At 36.5% G+C, this 20,649-nt stretch overlaps 1 protein-coding gene across 1 annotated transcript in view; it reads right to left on the bottom strand.

The window, feature by feature from the left end:
* Window positions 1-20,649, bottom strand: part of ANGPT1 (angiopoietin 1) — a 151,529-nt gene that overhangs the window by 17,862 nt on the left and 113,018 nt on the right. Inside the window, exon 7 of the mRNA XM_059486672.1 lies at window positions 18,871-19,037. Within this exon, the coding sequence (XP_059342655.1) occupies window positions 18,871-19,037 (167 nt within the window). The remainder of the gene's footprint in view (window positions 1-18,870; window positions 19,038-20,649) is intronic.

The following is a 20,649-nucleotide window of genomic DNA, read 5'->3' as shown; positions in this document are numbered from 1 at the left end:
AATAATTATTAGAAGTAAACTACAAGCTACCCCAAAAGAAAGGAAAATACTTTGGAGAAATTGAAGAAACAAGATAGGAAGGAAGATGACAAAAACACCACTACTCACAAAATTGTGAGCTCTTGCTAACTCGTTTAATTGAGTTGCAAGAAATATTCACCACCTTGATCACTGCCTTTGAATGAATAACTGATGCAAAGGTGCCAAAAGAGAAGCAGAAAGGGAATCTCACATTTGGTGTCTGACTGGAGAAAATCAGAAATATCAATCATGAATCCTAAGAATACTGCATTTTTCCCACTCTTATCTTTAGTACAAACTTGAGAAATAGTGTACTTGGTAAATTCATGGACTTTTAATTTAACTTATATTCCTAATGGAGTTTGTAATAGCAAATAGTAGGCATGATGGCTCTGTAAAATGTTGAAAACCTGAATAATGCAGTAAGAAACACTGACAACTTGAACAGATTTTCAATTTGGTTCTTAATATTCTTGCTGCCTGCACATGAAAATAATTTCCTTTTACATTTCCTTTAGAAAAGTGTAAGACAAAATAACTTCTGTATTTCTCCAAGGTTGCTCTTTAGCAATGACTCACTGATGTAATTATTGTTTGACATCACTGCAGCTCCTTACCCATTCTCTTGTAGAGACAAGTGAAATGTGCCAGCTAACAAAATATTAATTCAGTATATCCAAAGTAAGGATGTATATCTGCCAATTTTAAAGATAAAATGTGAGTATAAAATACAGCTATAAATGCATATGATCAGTTTGCCTTTGGAATTGTTTCAGTACAACCTGTCTAAGGGACAACAAGTGATTTATATTAGAGGGATCCTTCCCAGGAAATGCACACTGTTAACTGAAAAACTGAAAAACTGAAAAACTTGTTTTCTATCTCTAAGAGCCCACGGCATGTTTAGCTTGTGTTTGAACTTCAGACCTGACAGGTCAAAGGAGAAAAATATGTTTATTCTGGACAGTGAACAAGCAAACAACCCAGTCGTGAGTAAGAAACACATCTACACGTTACAGAAAAATATAAAATAGTCTAGTAAGCCTGTATGTTGTACTGATTGTGAGTTTTCCCATGAAATGAACAAATTTGCTTTTCTATATTAAATTTTATTAATAGATTAATAATTGAGTAAAGCACTGCAGTTATTGAGTATTGGGTAAGGATAACTAAAAGACATCATTTTTCCTAATGCACAGCACACGGCCTGTCATACTGCTGTCTGCAGGCAAATGGTGCTTTGTCATGGTTTGCAACAAGTGTTTAAAAATATGTTTATTCTGGACCATGAACAGGCAAACATATGCTTCTATTGCTTGAAATACATGCTGCAGAAGCCACAGAAAGTCCCTGGCAGTGTGAGCTGCTAGGTTTGCAGCTGATGTCAGTAGCATGGTGGTGATGGAGAGGAAACATACGGTAACGCTGGGTTTTGCTGCTAACAGAAACAGAAACATACTTTAGGCTACTATCACAATGACGTGTTGAACAGAAATAATTCCCTCTACTCTAATCTCTCACCAAATACAGCACATAAGAGATACATTAATCTGCTACTACCATTTTCTGTTAAAACTATTTTTCAACACAATACTTATTAAAACAAAATCACCCACCAATGTTTTTTTCTCATGCAAATCTGAAATGAAACTTTTTAGTTATTAGATTTATTACATTTTTTTTTATTAATTGAAAGCTAAATTCTTGCTACAGAAAAAAACTTCACTCTCTCACCAGCTATATAAATGCTAAGATTTCCTGTTGCTGCAGAAACTACCGCTTTTGTCCTGATTCATGGCTCTATAAAACACAACATTAATTTATAAAATGTAGAGGCTGAATTAATTTCAAGCTTGAAATAACTAGAGATGATCAATGTTTTAAATGGACATATAAACACTGAACTATGCTAAATGATAATGCAAATTATTTTTAAATCTTTGAAGATTGATGAACATCTTAAAAAGTAAAATACAAAATTAGAAGTTATCTGAACTTTTTCCCAACACATGGACAAAGCCAAGGTTAGAGAAATTAGCTTAATTCAAAATGTAACCTAAAATAAAAAAATCTTTTTCTCCCTACTGAAACAGACTTCCCAGGTTTGGCTGAAGCCAACAGCAGAAATGCCAAAACTGATTCTTAAGGGATTTTTTCAGCACTGAAATGCAGGGACTCTACAGAGAAAGTAATATTTTAAAAGTTTTTAAGGTTTATGGAAGTAATCAGACCCTCTGATGCTTATCTTTACTGAATTGCTGAAGCTTGTGGTGTTTGTATATCTTTATTTAAGGATCTGTTTCACAGACATTGAAGTTAATGGAAAAGTTCAGTGAACATTTGTTGGAAATTTGATTTATCTTTAAATTGATAATTCATGTTTGAAAATCCAGTAAAGGAGACCAACACAACTACAGTAAAATTTAAACTTAGTACTTATTCCAAAATATGCTTGGAAGTTCCAAAGGTCTCGTAAATATAGTTTGTTGAAATCTATGCAGATATATTGTAAAAGTGGATTTCATAAATCTATGCTTTAGTTGTACTGAGGGTGACATTAATTATACACTGTCATCCACATAGGTTATACATTATCCTAATTAACTGTTTTAGATAAAATGGAAATAGAAAGCTTCATGTATCAGCATGCTGTTCATGCTTGCTTTTACCCTGATGGCTACTGTAGAGATACTGGGTTTTTCTTACCAAGCAGTGTCATTGAGAAATGTCATTTACAGGCCGCAGTAGAATATTTATCACACAGTTCACTTAATTGAAAGTCATTAATCATGAGTAACTACAAAAGTTACTAATATCAGAGATAGACTTATGTTAAAAACTTATATTAATCTTAATGAGATAAGTTGGTGTTTGGAAATTAATGTGTCTAAAGGGCATATAGTCCATGTAGGTTGGGGGGATGGGTGCTAGTGTTTTGATTTGGGTTTCTTGTGGGGTTTTTGGTTGCCAACAGAATTCCTGACTGAAATATGACTACTGAACTTACTTTTTCTAATCAAATTGGATGTTGAATAAGGCGCAACATGTAATTGCCATTAAGAAATTATTTAAATACTTAATTGGACAAAACATCTAGGTTGAGTAACATTTTTTCCTTACATTTTTTCCACTGGCGCAACAGTAAACTGAAACTGTGAAAGGTATTTTTCAATTATCATAGAACGATAGAAAAAAATTTTGTTGGAAAAGACCTTTAAGGTCATCAAGTTCAATCGTTAATCCAGCACTGCCAAGCCCACACTAAACCACATGCTGCTAAGCACCGCATCTCCACAGGCTGTAATACCTCCAGGGATGCTGGCTCAACCACCTCCCTGGGCAGCCTGCTCTAATGCTTGACAATTATTTCTGGGAAATTTTTTTCTCCAAATATCCAATGTAAAGTCCCCTCATGCAGCTGTTTCTTCTTGTCACTTGTTACCTGGGAGAAGAGGCTGACCCCCCCAGCTACAACCTCTTCTCAGGCAGTTGTACAGAGGGATAAGGTCCCCCCAAGCCTTCTTTTCTCCAGACTGAACACCCCCAGCTCCCTCAGCTACTCCCCACAAGACTTGTGCTCCAGATACTTCCCCAGCTCCGTTGCCTTCACCAGGACATGCTTCAGAAATCTCTAGGCAGTTTGTTGAGGTTTTTTTCCTGTGCGAAGAGCTTGAATATAAGGAAACTAATCATTATTGATAAAGGTGGAAATAGTCTGCAATTAATTTTTTCATCAATTTATTTTGATTATTTATTCTTTATTCTGGACTAGCAGTGCAATCTTCTTTTACAATCGTGCCCCTTGCAGCATTTGCACTTTCTGTTTTATACATTTTTCAGTTGTTAATGACCTAGTAACCCTATCAAACCTTACTACAGCATTGGTTTAATGTGGATGGAATGGAATGAGTTTGCAGCTGCCAACAGACTACAATGTAAAGAAATAACTTAATGAATAACACATTAAAATAAATATTTTGGGTTCTGCATGAGATTTTCAAGATTTATGCTGGGACTCGTGTCAAGAAATGTGTGCTTCCCACTGCGTGAATCCCAGAGGAAAATGCAAGGATGTTTTGGGGATTATTACTTTCAAAGCAAAAAGTTAATCAGAATTTTCTTTTTCTTACCTGTGTTTGAACTTGATCAGTCCTGATGGATAAGCCATTTCACTGTTTATTAATTTCCTCTAATCAGAATAAAGGGCTTTATCTGGTTATGTACTCAGACTCATGACATCAGTAAACAGCAATAAAAATTGAAAAATCACTTTGTGGAGGTGACAGGAGAAGCAATAATTTCCAAATATGGAAACAATAGAAAATAGTATAAATGACAACATAATTGTCATGATCTCTTTCTGACCCTTATATTTTAATTTTTTTTTATGGCTTTATGTCATCTTAAATAGTGTGAATCATAATGAAACAAGAGTGACTCGACCCTCAGTGAGAGCTCTGGTGGTCCTGCCTCAACGAAGTACTGACAATGCGCTTGAAAGAAAAAAAATTACTTGGGTACATTGCAAAATGAGTAAAAAAAGTCTGTGCAAAAAAAATTAAAATGGAGGATGGGAAGGAGAAGAAGAAAAAAGATGGGGATGAGAAAGCCAAGGCTTCTCTTATTCATATAATATCCTTCACACCAGCGTTATTCATTTTTTGATTAAAGATTTATTAAATTAGAAACTAGTTGTAGAATAAAAGTACTTATTTACACAAGTGCATCCCACCTTCATTCTGAATAGTGTGCAACAGGCTTGCCTTGATCCCTTCACTCATTAGTGTCTGTATTGTACAATATGCAACACTTATCTTCTGGCTTTTATCTCCATTATCACACTAAGGTTAGGCTTTCAGTATAAGGGCAAGTATTTAGGAAAAAGCAACAAATTTTATAAATGACTGGTGCATAGAGAGTTTCTGTGAAATGTTTATAGCTATTTGAAAAATAAATATTGGCTTCACTGTTTCCTTGGTTTTCTTAATGCAAAATTAAGTTTAAAAAATGCCAAAATGAGTTATGTGGCACTAAGACCTTGGTAGAAAAATATAAACAGACTATTAAAACATATTTCAACTCCCTTGGCGTCATTTGTGGCCAACAAACAGTCATCTGTGAGTGAAAGGTTAACTGACTGTCACCCATTTATGATCCAAGTCCTTTCCTGGTGCCACACTGACCAGGCTAACAGTGCTCAGCATGTTTTACATGCCTTTTTCACCCTAAAAACCCAGGTCATGACCTAATAAGAGCTGTGATTCACAATAATGACTCCTTTGGTTCAAATGGCATTGAGGTAGGTGCAAAGAAGTTTTACTTCGGTGCAGCTGAATTATAATTCTAAATAAAAGAAAACCAAACATGAACAGTGCACATGCACTTGGGTCAAGAGTTTTGAGCTGTTCCAGCACTGATTTTAAATTGAAAACACTTCAGCCTCTAGATCTGATGAAACAGAAGACTGGAGACCAAACTCAGTATGGTAGCAGGCACTTTTCTTTCTTTTTCTAATTAGGCTTTCATTGTTTTTGAGTATCTCCTTGCAGATCTTTGCAGACCAACCAACCAATGAACACTTTGCTCTATTGGATATCACAATAAGTTTGTGTTCTGACATTCAAAGTTTTTATCTGTTGGAAGGTTTATTTAAATTAGCAGATCTTCAGACATGGTGTATGCCTCTGCTTTGTGGTCTAACTCATCTGCTGCATTTCTGCTGTGGATCAAATAATAGATAATATTTCTTTTTATTACCATTACCTTAGAGATAGAGACAGCTAAATCTAGTACTCATTTGATAGGACAAAAATCCCAAATCTCAAATCCAAGAGAACAAGAAACCTAAAGATTGGTGCAATAAATGACTAGTGAAAAATCTGGGATGATCGCTTTGCCAGATTCTCTTCAGGCCCCACAGGTACGCTTTAGTCTTTGACTCATGAAAGGAGGAAACTCACAAAAAATACCACACCACTTTGCTGGTATTTGCTGAAAATATAGTGAATCAGTGCAGAAAGTGTTCTCAGGATCAAGCTCTAGAAACCTTGCCAGTAGAGCTGTTAATGATAAAAGGATGGGGAAAAACCACTGGCATTGGTTGGCTGGGAAGCTGGTAACAGATTTCAGAGACTTTAACCATGTACATTCTAGATTAAATAGGGGTCACTCTAAGACTTTGTGCTTGTGTTTTTCCAGCAGATGAAAGCTTGCTCTGTCAGTTCTCTCTGAGCAGACATGAGCTCATCCTGCCCACACTCTATCCTGGCTGGAAGCTGAGTGTCACAATAAGTGCGACACTGAGCCTACTCACAGGCAGGGTATTTTAGCCTGGGCTCAAAGCCACATGGGCAGGTCCACCAGGCTTCTCCTTAGCTCAGAGAATGGGCAGAGAGTCAGCAGCTATGGGGCACACAGAGCCCACACTCTCTGAGGAGGCCTCAGGTCCCATTCTTGGCTTCTGCATTGTGGAGATCTAAGTTTGAATGCTTGGCTCATGGTGACAATTGTGGAAATTTCAGAAAACTTGGCGAGCAGCAGTTTTCGTTTTTTTGTTTTTTTTTTTAATCTGGATATATTGTCACTAATACTAAATAAATTTGTCATAATCTTGTAAGCATTTAGTGGTCAACTTCACTTTGATGGAGATCTTGATCGTCCACAGGAAAAATATAATTTTTCTCATTGAAGTCAGAAACACATCCCATTTTTTGTAAGCAGATTTTCTACCTTTCGAGACTAGCATTTGGAAGAGTAATTTTTTTCAGTTTTGATCAAAGTTATGGGAAGAATAATGTCCAGGTTAAATATTTTGAGCTGGACCTGAATTTGATCCTGAAAATGCCCTGCACTTTACACTTGCACAGATAATAGTGAACAGAATTATGCAACCAGGGAATCTTCATTAAAGAAAATTTTTAATACAATGTTTTTTAATTGTGAAATATTTTTTAATTATGAATTTTACTGTGAGAGTTTTTCCTCAATCTGCATTTTAATTTTGCATTTGTTTTTCTGCTTGCACACTTAAAATAGATGTATTATGGTGCAATTCTAAATTTTCTGCCAATCAGTGATTAACAAACATTAATGAAACTAAATTTTCACACTGTGGTGTTGTATCTATCTGCAACATTTGACATGTCCTTACATATATCCATTAGACTTTGTACACAAATTTTTGTTAATTTACATTCTGAATATTATTATAAGTTGCAGAGGGTATTACCATATACAAGAATTACGTTGTACAAGAATTTATTTAATTAAAGCAGTGAAAAAGTTACAAGAGCACACAACCTCCAATTAAGAAAATTATTGTACCAAAAAAATTATTATATTATAAATTTTTTATAGACATTTAGGTAAATAGCACATCACTTAAGTCCATCTGATGGATAGTCTGAATTTAAAAACCACATGACCTTGCAGATGTCTGAATATTCTACAAAGAACAGTTTTGACATTAAAAAATTCTTCACGGGTGGCAAATATCCAGAAGAGCCTCAGCTACACAAGATCCTTTTATTCAGGAGCTGTTTCATGTCAAAACCCAGTGGAGATGAAGAAACAATGTTGCTGACTTCTATATCAAAATCTACACCAACAAAAATAGTACTTTTTAGCTCTTGGTAGATGCTTTGATGCAAGTAGTTTAAAGAAATGAAGTTATTTTTGGTGTTGTTACTGATAGAAGTGGGAACTCTTACACTGGGGACAATCAAGTCCATTCAGCACAGGATTTGATAAATTTTGTTAAAATACTTGTTTTAAAATTCTTTCATAATGTAAATGTAGAGGTGGCATAAAGCAATAAAGGTTTAAAAGAGAGTAACACTTTGCAAGAAGACTGACATTGTAGATAGTGAAGATAATGAAAACAAAAGAAAAATAGTAATTTTAAATTGGAGAAGCAAAAGAACAGGTCAATATTATGTTAAAGCCTGTGCAGCTTTCTGTTAGGTGCCACAAAACACTCTGTCTTCCCCTGTTAGCTGGGACAGACCTTGTGGAATCTGCACTGAAGTACAATATGTAAAAAGGAGATCACTATTGAGTTTCCTCTGATAATTTTTCTGCCAATACTTATATTCATCAAAGAGTTCTCTCAGACCTCAGACTCATGTACCTGTGCAGCAAGTACCTAGCCCTCATGTACCTGGCCCTCAGCAAGGATTTGATAACACTGTTCTGTCTAGAATTACATTGTTCTCACGTAAACGTACTTTTTTTTTTAAAGTTTCTTCACTGAGTAGTAAGTGCTTGAGCTACTAGTTGCTGTTACTCTCAACTATTCATGTAAAAATTTGCTGACTTGAGTGACTACTACCCACCACAGGAGTTAGGCTTTTATGGACTCAGCAAGAGAAAGATTTAAAACCACAAAACTTCCCTCAGCATGCCGTAACCAGCAACATGTGTCCTGCTGCAAATAAATTACTCAAGATTCACTGAGCCTCAAAGAGAGTACAGATGTATGTAGCAGAATAGTATCCACTGGTTCATAACATAATTACATAATTTAATAAAAATCTATTTAATTCAAAATAAGACATGGAGCAGGGAGCATAATCTTAGAAATCCCTCTTGCACTTCATTGACAAGAGACCTGGTACCTATTCATTCACTGAACAGTGAATTCATCCCTGCACAGTGTCAGGGATTCATGAGGAGCCTGTTCCCTGGCAGCAGGGATTGCTGCTTTCTCTTGGGAAGCAATAGCTAAAGTCTGGATACCCTCTGGCAAATGAATGCATTAACCCAAGGCCTTTCATTTCTTTCCTGAGTAAGACAAGACATTGTCTCCTACCTTCAGGCTGTGGGCTGTGAACTGTCAGGGGATATAAATGTAGGCCTTGCTATTTTCAGAATTTCCTAATGGTTAACTCTAGGCAGCTCTGTGCTTTGCATGTTGCCTGATTTGGCTTCTGTCTAAGCAGCTTATCTCTCCCCAGGCATGCACAGAGAACTGAGTGTCTCAGATAGGGTCCTGCAGTCTGCTCCTAGGGCTCAACAGCTTTAATGTTAGCACTGAAAATCTTTATCTCACCTACCTGTAGGAAAACATGTGAATAATCACTTACATTCATTAAATCTAGGATGATGCTTAAGACTAAAAAATTGTTACAATTTTTTTTTTTTTTTGCCTAAAGTTTGAATTGATGTTTTTCTTTTATTGTAGATAAGCTTTATGGGAAAATAAGATACTTTTGTTCTTGCTCATATATTTTCCATTTCTTAAAAAAGTTTAGGAGTCTGGAGGAGGAGATAATGTCATGCCCACTGTGTTCCATAGTGATAGCTGTGGTGGAACATATTGGAAAACAAGCTCCTCTTTCAGTTAAGTGGCTGAAAAGCCCTAAAATGCCAAAGAAAGGAAAAGATTCTAGAATCACAAGAGCAAAATCAAACTTAATTACTGAAAATCTCATACTAATGTCCTATAAAAACTATTGGAAGGTGGGTTCTGCAGGCATGTGAAACTGAATATAAGGAGAATTATCCAGTATTGATGAAGGAAATATATCAATTTGGAGAACAGGTAATTGAAAATTAACCTGTTAAGGGAAAAGGATAGAGAAAATCAAGACTGAAGACATCACCCATTTAGAGACAGCTTGGAAGACCTAATAATGAAAATAGATAACAGATATGTCCCTATTATTGATGAATAAATGGATACACCAAAATGTTTAGGCCATTGTCACATCAAATTCTGAATGTGACTTACACTGGAGGCCTTGGAAACAAGGCTGCTGTACCACCAACAGTGTATATCTAGCAAAGCTTGCACATTGGTGCTTTTCTGAAATCTTAAGGAAATAATTTCTTGTGTTTATGGAACATCAATGTTGATTTCCCCCCATGTCCAGGATACTGGATTGTTTAGAACTTCTAGTGATAATGTCAGATAAATTGTATAATTTTTGAGGCCTTTGCATATATGAATCCTTTCAAGTATTTAGTAAATAATATAATAAAATAATAGAATCATAGAACACTGTGGGTTGGAAGGAACTTTGAAGGTCATCTAGTCAAAGCTTCCACTCCAGTGAGCAGGAACATCTTCAATTAAATCAGGTTGCTCAGAGCTCTGTCCCATCTCACCTGGAATTTTTCCAGAGGGCATCTATCACTAATTTGAGAAACCTGTTCCAGTATTTCACTATCTCATTGCAAAATATTTCTTCCTTAAGCCTAGTCTGACTTTATCCTCTTTCAATTTAAAACCATTATCCCTTGTCTTATGGCAACAGGCCCTATAACAACTGTCCCAGCCTTTCTTATGAGCCCCTTCTAATTACTGAAAAACTTCTCTAAGGTTCCCTGGAGCCTTCTCCGGGCTGAACAACCCCAAGTCTCTCAGACTTTCTTCACAGGAGAGGTGTTTAAGCCCTGTGATATTTTTCATGGCCCTCCTCTGGACCTGCTCCAGCAGGTCAATGTCTTGTGCTCTGAGGGATCCAGAGATTAATGAGGTATAGCAGATGAGGTGTCACCAGAGCAGAGCAGAACAGAGCAGAAACCCCTCCCTTGCCCTACCACACCTCCCTGGCCACACTGCATTTGATGCGGCCCAGGACACATTTTGCTTTCTGGTCTGCAAGCACACATTGCTGGGCTATGTCCAGCTTCTCACCCCCCAGAACCCCCAGGGCCTTGTCTTGTGGCTGTTCCTGATCTGTTCATCCCCCAGACTGTGTTGATATTGGGTCTTGCCCTGATCCAGGTCCAGAACCTTCCTTCCAGATCGAGATCTTCACCTGACTGCCGTGACTTTTCAAATATTACAGAGTGGCTTGGCAACTCTATCAGCCCATTCCCTCCGGACTCTGGGATGGATCTTGTCAGGTCTCATAGCCTTATGTATGTTCAGGTTCTTCTGATTGTCACAAAACTGATCTTTTCTTACAGTAGGAAGGACTTTTCTTCCTCAGTCCCCTTTTTTGTGGTATATCTGCCCAAGAGCTGTGGGAACAGACATTGCCAGTGAAGACTGAGGCCAAAAAGATTTATTGAGTACCTCAGCCTTCTTTTCATCTCTTGTTACCAGTTTTGTCAGTCTTACACATGGGGGAGAGTATACTTTATTTGACTTTCTTTCTCTTGCTGACATACCTGTAGAAGCCCTTCTCATGATTCATTGCATCCCTTGTAATTTCATCCCTATATAACCAGGTAGCATACCTATACTTTTTCCAGGATATCTGGCTGTGCTTCCACTGCCTGTGCATTTCCTTCTTACCCTTTAGTTTGACCAATAAGTCTCAACTTAGCCATGGGGCTCTCTTGCATTTCTTCACCTGTGGATTTTTTGCACCTGTGGATTACTAGATCTTGAATTTTATGAGAAGTGTCCTGAAAGATCTATCAGTCTGTTCTGCTCCCTTGTCCCTGAGGACACATTCCCAGGGGCTCCTATTAATTAACTATTTGACTGGAGGTTTCTTTCCTAAAATTCAGGGTCTGACTTGACTCTTTGCCTGACCCATACCTCTCAGGATACAAACTCCACCAATGCATGAGCAACCTGGTCTAGAGGGAAGTCTCCCTGCCTTTGACAGTGGGTTGGAACTAGATGATCTTTAAGGTTTCTTTCAATGCAAACCATTCTATGATTCTGTGATTCTTTGACCACTGAAATGCAGGCTGCTTCCAATCTTGATGTCAGTGATTAGCTGGGTCACTTTTGATCGTGACCATCACCCATCCTCTCTGGTAGGGCTGCTTATTACCTGGCCTAAGAAGTTATCCCCCATGCACTTTAGAAGTCTCCTGGATCATCTACAGCTCACTATGATAATTTTTCAGGAGGTGTTGGAGTGACTGAAGTCTCCCAGCAGGACAAGAGCCTATAAGTGTAATGCTTCCCATGGCTAGAGCAAGAAGACTTTGTCATTAGGTTTCTTTGATCAAGTGGCCTGGAGCAGACACCAACAACCAGCCTCCCTTTGTTACCTCAGTCTCCAATTCTTAACTGTAAGCTTTCAACCTGTCTGTGTCTGTCCCCCCTGAAAAAACTCTTTGCAGGGTATCCATTTATTAACATGTAGGGCAATGCCTCCACGCCTCCTCCTCCCTTGCCTGTCCCTTCTGAGCAGCCTGTGGTCCCTGACAGCCACTCTCCAGTCAGGGGATTCATCCCACCAAGTTTCACGAGTGGCAAGTAGGTCTTGGTTTCCAAGTGGCACAGTGGCTTCCAGCTCCTGTCTGTTGCCCATGCTGTGTGCACGGGGCTGTCAGCTGTGCCACCTTCTTAGAGGAATAGCCCTTAAATCCTTTTGAGACGTTTCAGTGGAGTTTCTCTCTTGGCTTCTGTTACCTCAGGAGCTCCTGGCTCAACTTCAGAAGACGCATTGCTCTGCAGAGTAGCCAGCATGTCTCAATGCATTCTCATTAGATTCCATAACAAAAAAGAGGGCAACCTCTGTTCCTGCTCCACAGTAGTCACAGCTATTGTATATTCAACTATAAATTATTTTAATGAAGTTAGGAGTGGGAAATTATTAGCTGTGGATGGATAGTGTATATTGGGATTTACATGGATTAAGATAATTTTTTTTAATTAATAAATTCCATGAGCATATTTACATCTACTCTCAGTCAGAGAAATTGTTATATTTAATTTCTGCTTACATTTGGAGATACTGCATGAACTGCCAGTGAATTTTAGTCACTGATATGATATAGGAACACTGGCATGTTTCCAGAAAGACCTCTGGTTAATGGGCATTGGATTGAGTCCTTGCACTTCAGGCTTCATAGAATATTATTGGACTTATAGTATTGTTTTAAAAAAACCAAATTATTTAAGCCAGATATTTTTATATATACACATAAAACTGTTAAATATTTTATCCATATTATTGATTTTAAATCATTGATTGGTAAAAATATTTTGTGTCATAGAAATTATGCATACCACAGATACCACTCTGTCTGTTAATAGGATTTTACATGGATATTCCCTCTGAAGTAGATTTGCAAATTGAATTTCATCTTCCAAAGAAAAGTGAATATGTACAGGCTTTTTGCATTTTTGCAACATGACTGTTTTTTAAATTATTCCGTAATTTTCAAATCTGGCAAGAAAAGTACTGGGTTCTGGGCACAGAAGGTCCCAAGAGGTTTTGTGTTAATTTTTTCACTTTGCTACAGATTTCCTATATATCTTCCTCTGTACTTTCCCTTCCCCATTTGAGAAAAGACTGAATAGATCCTTCAAAGTTTTACTGTGATACAAATCACACAGAAGTTAATTAGACACCTCAAAAATTTACAAGTCAGATTGATCCCCTATTTTACCTAACAAATTCAAGGGCCACAAGGCCATAAGTATTACTTATACAGTTACATCACTAAAAAGCCTGGGTAATAACAAGAAACACACCAACATTTAAAAATGGGATTTTGTGCACCAAAATAGTGGCCTATTTTTGTCCTGTTTTCTGAAACAGCAATACTACATGGAATATTTTTTTAAATTAAAGGTACATAAAACCATCTGTCCCCATAAAATTTTAATACTTATTTTACTATCTATTACAGAATTTTCAGCACTAAAATTTAAAGCATGTTCAGATAAATATATTTTTCTCTATTTTACAGAAAGATAAGTGAGGATTTTTGCAAGAAATTCCATCATTAGTTCAACAATGATATAAATAGCCTCAACTTTAAAAAAGAAAATTCCAAGATGAACATTATATCAAGGCTTCTGGCAGCAGACTACCTGATTTGTCTATGAAAACAGAGAGAAATAATACTATTGCTGTAACTAAAAGTACAAACTTTTAATCAAACAAAAGCCAAAAGTCCAATATTCTACTCAGTGAATTGAAAACTCTCTTCTACCAGGTCCCATAAATTTTACCAATTCTTAGTTTACTTTCAACAACTGATCTTGTTTCCTAAAGCAAATCCTGGAGAAACAGAGGATGTTGGAAAGCTTGGAAACTGTCATGTAGATTTACAGGGCTTGGAAGTTCATGTCAGCAGTTTGAAGTGATTTTAATAATTTTAATAACTACCTCTCCTCTTTTCAACAAATTTCATCAACTTGTTCCTCTGAGGACCCACACACCTGACTCTTCCCTACATGACTGTCATTGCCCTGTCAACAAATCTCTTGTGCTCCTGATGGATCCATGCTCTCTCCATTTTCTCATGAGGTTTTGTAATCACTTTCTCATGCTCATTCCAATATAAAATCTCTTCTTCATTTTAACTACCACTTAAGGTCAGACACCACCTTAAGTCCAAACTGACTCAGGGAAGTTCAGAGATTCTCTGTGACCATCAGTTTTCACCTACATCAATCTCAAAGTCTTGCTCATCTGAGCAGAGCTATCTGATCATTTAATAATATTTCTCCATGGACAGGACCAAAGTTTGTGAATCATTGCAGCAATAGCAAACTTTTCTAACTAAAAGAATGATCAGCTACCAGAGTATATTGTCTTAGGGAGATGACTGTCTATTAAACTTCTCGAATGGTTCTGAAGTAAAAATAGCTCAGACAATTAAAAAGTGCAGTTCCCCCTTTCTTCACCCCTTGCTTTACTTGGAAGTGCTTCTCCTATATTGTGAGTTGAAAAAAACCCAGATGTATCTACAGGCTGAAATTATTACTGTTCAAAATTCAGCATCAATATATCTGTTTTCATAAACTAATATGCAGGATTATGAATTGTGGTGCCTGAAATCCTAACACATGGTTACTTTTCCCATTCAGTTTTGGAGGATCTGAGGACATGGGTCAGAGCAGCAGTGTATCATAGCTGTACATCTCCAAAGAACATCAAACAATGTCAAGAGGGCTAGGCAGAGTCTACATAGGAAAAGAGGAGAGGTCGTGTGTCTTTCAGGATTCTCTTTCAACTCATATTTTTATAGTTCTATAAATAATTCCTAATTATATTAGGAAACACTGCACTAAATGGGAGATCTGCGAGATCTGGCTCTTCTTACTGCATGGAAATTTTACTTGCCACAGTCTAAGCTGCAAAGAGTATGACAGAGATATTGTCATCATATTTACAGATAGTCTCTGTGTAATCATCTGGTGTAGATAAGAAACCTAAGGATGTTCTAAAAAACGTAAATAATTTAGATACTTTTATTAAAGATTTCACATATGGTGCAACATTTGATTTTCTCTTTCAGTTATCATTTATCATTATACATTTACTAGTTCAGTAACCATCTTGTCCTCTCAACCTTCTTCCCACTCATCATCTGGGATAAATAGATTTTATTCTGATTTCCCAGAAAACCTATTGTAGCTGTCTCATTTTGAAAGAGAAACAAGTATATTTGAACTTATATGTGTTCAGCATTACTCTCTTTAATAATAGATTCTTCAGACTAACAAAAAGTAGTAAAGAGAATACAAAAAGCCCAGAGAAAAAACAGAACCCTTCTAAAATCACCAACTGGGAGTTATCCAGACTGAATTGAACTTTGCGCAATGTTGAGGCTGGATTTTGGAGGAAAAACATGAAAATGATTTTTGATATTTTCTCAAGCAGATTTTATCACTTCATGGTCTTTTCTTTTCTTTTCTTTTCTTTTCTTTTCTTTTCTTTTCTTTTCTTTTCTTTTCTTTTTTTTTCTTTTCTTTTTCCTTTTTCTATTTATTTTTATTTTTATTTTTATTTTTATTTTTATTTTTATTTTTATTTTTATTTTTATTTTTATTTTTATTTTTATTTTTATTTTTATTTTCTTTTTTAACTGTATTTGAGCATAAGACCTGGAACCTTTTTTTTTTTTTTCACATCTTCCGAATATAAAAGGTATTGCCATAGCAAAATTAAAGATGTTCCACTTCTTGAGATTTTCATTTCAGTGTCCTTTTTCAATTTCAGATTTTCTTGATCCACTTACCAGACCAGCTTAGAAGCTTGTCTCTTTACTGGTTACTATTACTTAGTGAACTTTGGTTATTTGAAACTAATGTGAATCTAACCAGGGTACAATTACATATTTTTGCTAACAGAAACAACATTTAATGTGGGTTGTTACAAGAAACAAGCTCCCAAAATAAGACAGCATCTGTTTTGTTTGGCAAAACTACTTAAATAACAGTAACTAAAGTTTTGAAAAGGTGTGCTGTTCTGTATTTGAGGTATTGAAAGCAAACATGGCAAATGCCTGAAAGCTGGGAAGGAAAGGCGCTGGGAGCAGGAGTTTGGGAATTGTGGTTTTCAGCTTCAGAGGAATCATTTAAATCCTTAATGGCAGCTTCTCAGATAAAGGAAAACCAGCATTCTCTGAAGGGTGGCCAGCTGTTTAGTACTTAATAATTAGGTTTTTATTCAGCCAGTCTTCTGCAATTGCTGCTATCACAGATAGTGATGCTGGCAAGCAAAATAAAGAGTTTTATGTTGTAGAATGCATTCCTGTAAAAAATTATAGAATAGCCTGACATAATTTTGGTTTGAAAAATATCTGTTGGGCATATATTTGTCTGGACTAAGCACTAGTGCATTTGTCAAGCATGAAAAACAGTTTAGACTTGCATGTGGCTTACACATCATTATTTCCAGAACTATCATCATGTTACTTAGCTATTTTCTTTAAATATTCTGATATACCTGAATAAAAATAATAGAGGAATTAATCTGAGAGCCAACAGAGATGGACTTTTTTACTTTATGTTTTCATCTCTGCTTATTTCAGAAAAATATAAATGAAACTGATTTCCCATTTCCTCAACAGAAGAGCTTCAGTTGCACCATAAGAAGTGTGAGCAAATCTCATTCTGGCCTTTGTTTACATTATAGAATAGGACAGGAGCCAAAAGTGAAGTCAACAGCCTCCAGTCAAATTCCCTTTGATTTTTGTGAAAAAGTGGCTTGGACATGGGCAGCAGAATTATGCCTGTTACTCAACATTAAACTCTTTGAGGTGTGTATGCCCCCTCTGACTTAATTTCTACAGGCTTGAATTATATCTCTTTTGGTTTTCTTGATCAGCACGACTAATTTACATGGATCCTTTTTTACATGTTTTTCCATGTTCAGAAAATGTTATTTATATTGCGAAAGATCCCCCTTTTTATCATGAAAGTGGGTTCCCTTCCCTTCCCTTCCCTTCCCTTCCCTTCCCTTCCCTTCCCTTCCCTTCCCTTCCCTTCCCTTCCCTTCCCTTCCCTTCCCTTCCCTTCCCTTCCCTTCCCTTCCCTTCCCTTCCCTTCCCTTCCCTTCCCTTCCCTTCCCTTCCCTTCCCTTCCCTTCCCTTCCCTTCCCTTCCCTTCCCTTCCCTTCCCTTCCCTTCCCTTCCCTTCCCTTCCCTTCCCTTCCCTTCCCTTCATTTTGAAATATAACAACACAATTCTCTTGCCGTTTTGCCATGAATGAACACTGAGGATTCCTGAAAAATAAATCCTCGCAAAACACGAGCTTTAATATGGAAAATTTTCAACAGCCTTCCAACAACAATACATGTTGTCCTTAGTTCCGAATGAATACGAGCTAAAAAGACCCTGGTTTTTTAGGAAATTCAGTGATTTTAGATTCATCCCATGAACAGTACTTTCCTCGGATTCATCATAATTGAGCTATGAATAACTGCCCTTCAACATTTTTCTTCATTTGACAAGGAATTGTCTCATCTTTTCCTTTTGAACAACTTTTACTAATGTTTAAGACCCCACTTTTATGCTGCTCTTTTTATGTTTTGTATAAATCACTCTAGCCTCTCTTTTGAGCAATTTCCTTTACTTATATCTGTTCTTTGACCAAAACTACCTCAGAATGGTGCTCCACCTTTCCTGGTTTGGGGCAATGGCTTTCCACGGGCAGGGCCGGGCACAGCACGTTGGGGATAGAGCTGTCCATTGTGTGCAGAGGCACAGCCCTTGCTTTCTGCAGGAGCTGAGCTCCCACTGATTGCTTCTAAAGGTGTCCTCTGCTCAGGTACCCCACTCACTGCTGTGCCCCAGAGGGCAGGGGCACTGCTCTGTGTCCCACCTGGGCGCAGCCCTGTCAGCAGAAACAGCAAATTGCTCTCGCCTCCATTTCGCTGGGGACCCGGGGGGAGGGAGGCAGGCAGCATTTTTGAGAATCATATTACTTGAATTTGAAGATCTGAATACCAACCTAGTTTCACATGCCTTGAATGTTTGAGTTTGCAATGTATCTGTTTCTCTCCTGAGTCTTGTGCTAATTAGATGTGCTGTAATAAGTAATTGGATATTTTTATGGGGTTTTTTTTCTAGCATTTTACTGTCTCCTCAGATGAAGCAATGATTTAAAAATTGTATAAATGATGACTTAGATTATCCACATTTCTTGTGTCTTCAAGTTGCTTCTTTTTTCTGTTTTAATAAACTTTTATCTTAAAACAAAGTATGGGAGAAAAATATTATTAAGAAAAGGCTTTGTGTTTAATTTCCTCAAAATAAGATCCACTATTCTCTTTTTCCTCCTAATTTACACTAATTTTTTAGTTTGAAAATATCAGACGGTTTAACAGCATTTTTGGTCTTTTATTCCCATGTCCATTGTTTCAGTCTCCTGCTTCTGAGGCAGATATCTTTCAGTTTTTAATGAAGACTCCCAATCTTTTTTCTATTCAATCAATTTTGAGTTCTGAATATAAAGTTATACAGTTTTTAGCAGTTCTATCAAACAATACAATTAATAGGTCCCTTTTTCTCAGATAAGTTAGGTTTACTCTATCCTTCCATCACTGAGAAATCTGATTTCTGTTTTGTTTTTACGATATTTATCCACTTTTGATAAAAATCAGCATAATATCGTTGCCCTTTCTTATATTTTATAAGTTAGCAATGAACAATATTTATCACTCAGCAGAGTTAAAAGAATTTCAATAGATTCTTACCTGTAATTCTGTTTTTCATTTCCTATGTGAAATCTGTCATATTGTGAATATGCTCGGTTTCCTTCCCAGTCCGTTAATTCAATTCTTAGAGAATATTGCCTCTGACTTGTTATTGCAAAGATAAATTCATTTCCCAGCCAGTGTTCACCTGATGGGCTACCAAAACCCTAGAAAAAATTGGCAAAATAACTAGATGTAATTATTGGAATTGATAAAGCCTATATACAATAATAAACCCATCATTATATTTTACCTGTGCATTCTAATTACTGGTCAGAGCTTTCTTTGCTCCACTTTGGTGGTCTCTAAAATGATTCTACTAATATATTTGATGTAGGAATGTCATGCAGTTCAACTGGTGTTTGCAAGGGTAGCTGAGGTTATCAGCTGGAAATCATGTTACACGTCCATGATATCAATAGCATGATGCTGATTTGCACATGCTTCAGTGGGAGTACTTGACATAACAATATTCTATAATGCTTTCAATATGGTGTTAAACCTTGTTATCTAGCTCTTCTCCACCTTGCTCTCCTCACATTTCATATGTTCAGGTGATCTTATTTCTGGTTAAACAAAGGACATTATTTACAAACATGAAAAAATAATAATGAAAGAAAAAGTATAATTACTTTTCAAAACCAGACATATGTTTTCCTAGACATATGCTTTTATACATCTTCCAGGTTTTAATGTTGTTTTAATTGTAGTGAATATTTTACTACATTAAATGTAAGGGTTTATTAAATGTCATTAACTTATTTATTATATATTAGAACAATTGTTCTTTTTAAACTGTTGGTTCGTACCTGAGAACTCTTCAGTCCATTTTAAATTTTTCTTTATTTTTCTCTTTAAAGAGTAAAAATTATTTTCAACTATAGTATTTAATTGTGAAGAACTGTTCCAACATGACTGTGCCTATTCATATTTCTTAAGACGGGAATAATAGGAACCAGAAATCTCCTGATTTGCTTACAGTGGCATACTGGGACTGTTTTAGAAGATCCTGTGAAAATTTCCTAGTCAAATTAAATGAAAGATTGGATTATTTCCAGAAAGCACATATTTTTTAAAGGGGTTAAAATCAAGAGACTTCCTTGGGACTAAAGGTTAGATAATGAGAAATGTGTCTGTGAGACACATGGGCAAGACATCGATCTTCTCTATATATAATGTTTCAGTCACTCCTTACATGAGATGAAAACATTGAAAGAGGAGCTCTCTCTCTTTTTTCTTTATTGTATTGCTGTGGCTCCAGCCCTGATTAGTTGTGTCTCTGGAGGATGAAATCCTGCCTTCCCAGTGGCCATGAGGTAGCACAGGTAATACTCAGGCAATGGATAGGTATATCAGCTGCAAACTTCTAAAGTAAATTAATGAAAAAAAATTAGAATCTTAAAAGTTTGACTGGTCCAAAAAATAAAAATGGAGGAAACTTTTGTTCCTAGAGAGAGAGAATTACCATAGAAAGTACTTTACTAAGGACATATTTTTGTTTACACAACCTCACCTAAGCATATATTTGGTGACTCACTGATAGTAGAGGCTGAGAAGACACGCCAAGTTTGGATATGCTGAACTGACTAACTTATATTTTGAATAAGCATCTCTGCCTTTTAACTCAGAGACCATCAAGAGATACCCATGGACAAAGTGTTTCATCTGCAAGACCTGAAATTCAGTAGTCTGTGGCAAGTCCCAAAGTCTCAGACTGAAATGTGGGAGCATACTATTAGTTTTCATAATAAAAGGCTTTTCCTTTCCTGCATGTTATTT

Source organism: Ammospiza nelsoni, chromosome 1, assembly GCF_027579445.1.
Source record: "Ammospiza nelsoni isolate bAmmNel1 chromosome 1, bAmmNel1.pri, whole genome shotgun sequence".
In the NCBI taxonomy this organism is placed as follows: domain Eukaryota; kingdom Metazoa; phylum Chordata; class Aves; order Passeriformes; family Passerellidae; genus Ammospiza; species Ammospiza nelsoni.
Note: the sequence above shows the minus strand (reverse complement) of the source record. Positions and strands in the feature narration are given on the sequence as shown.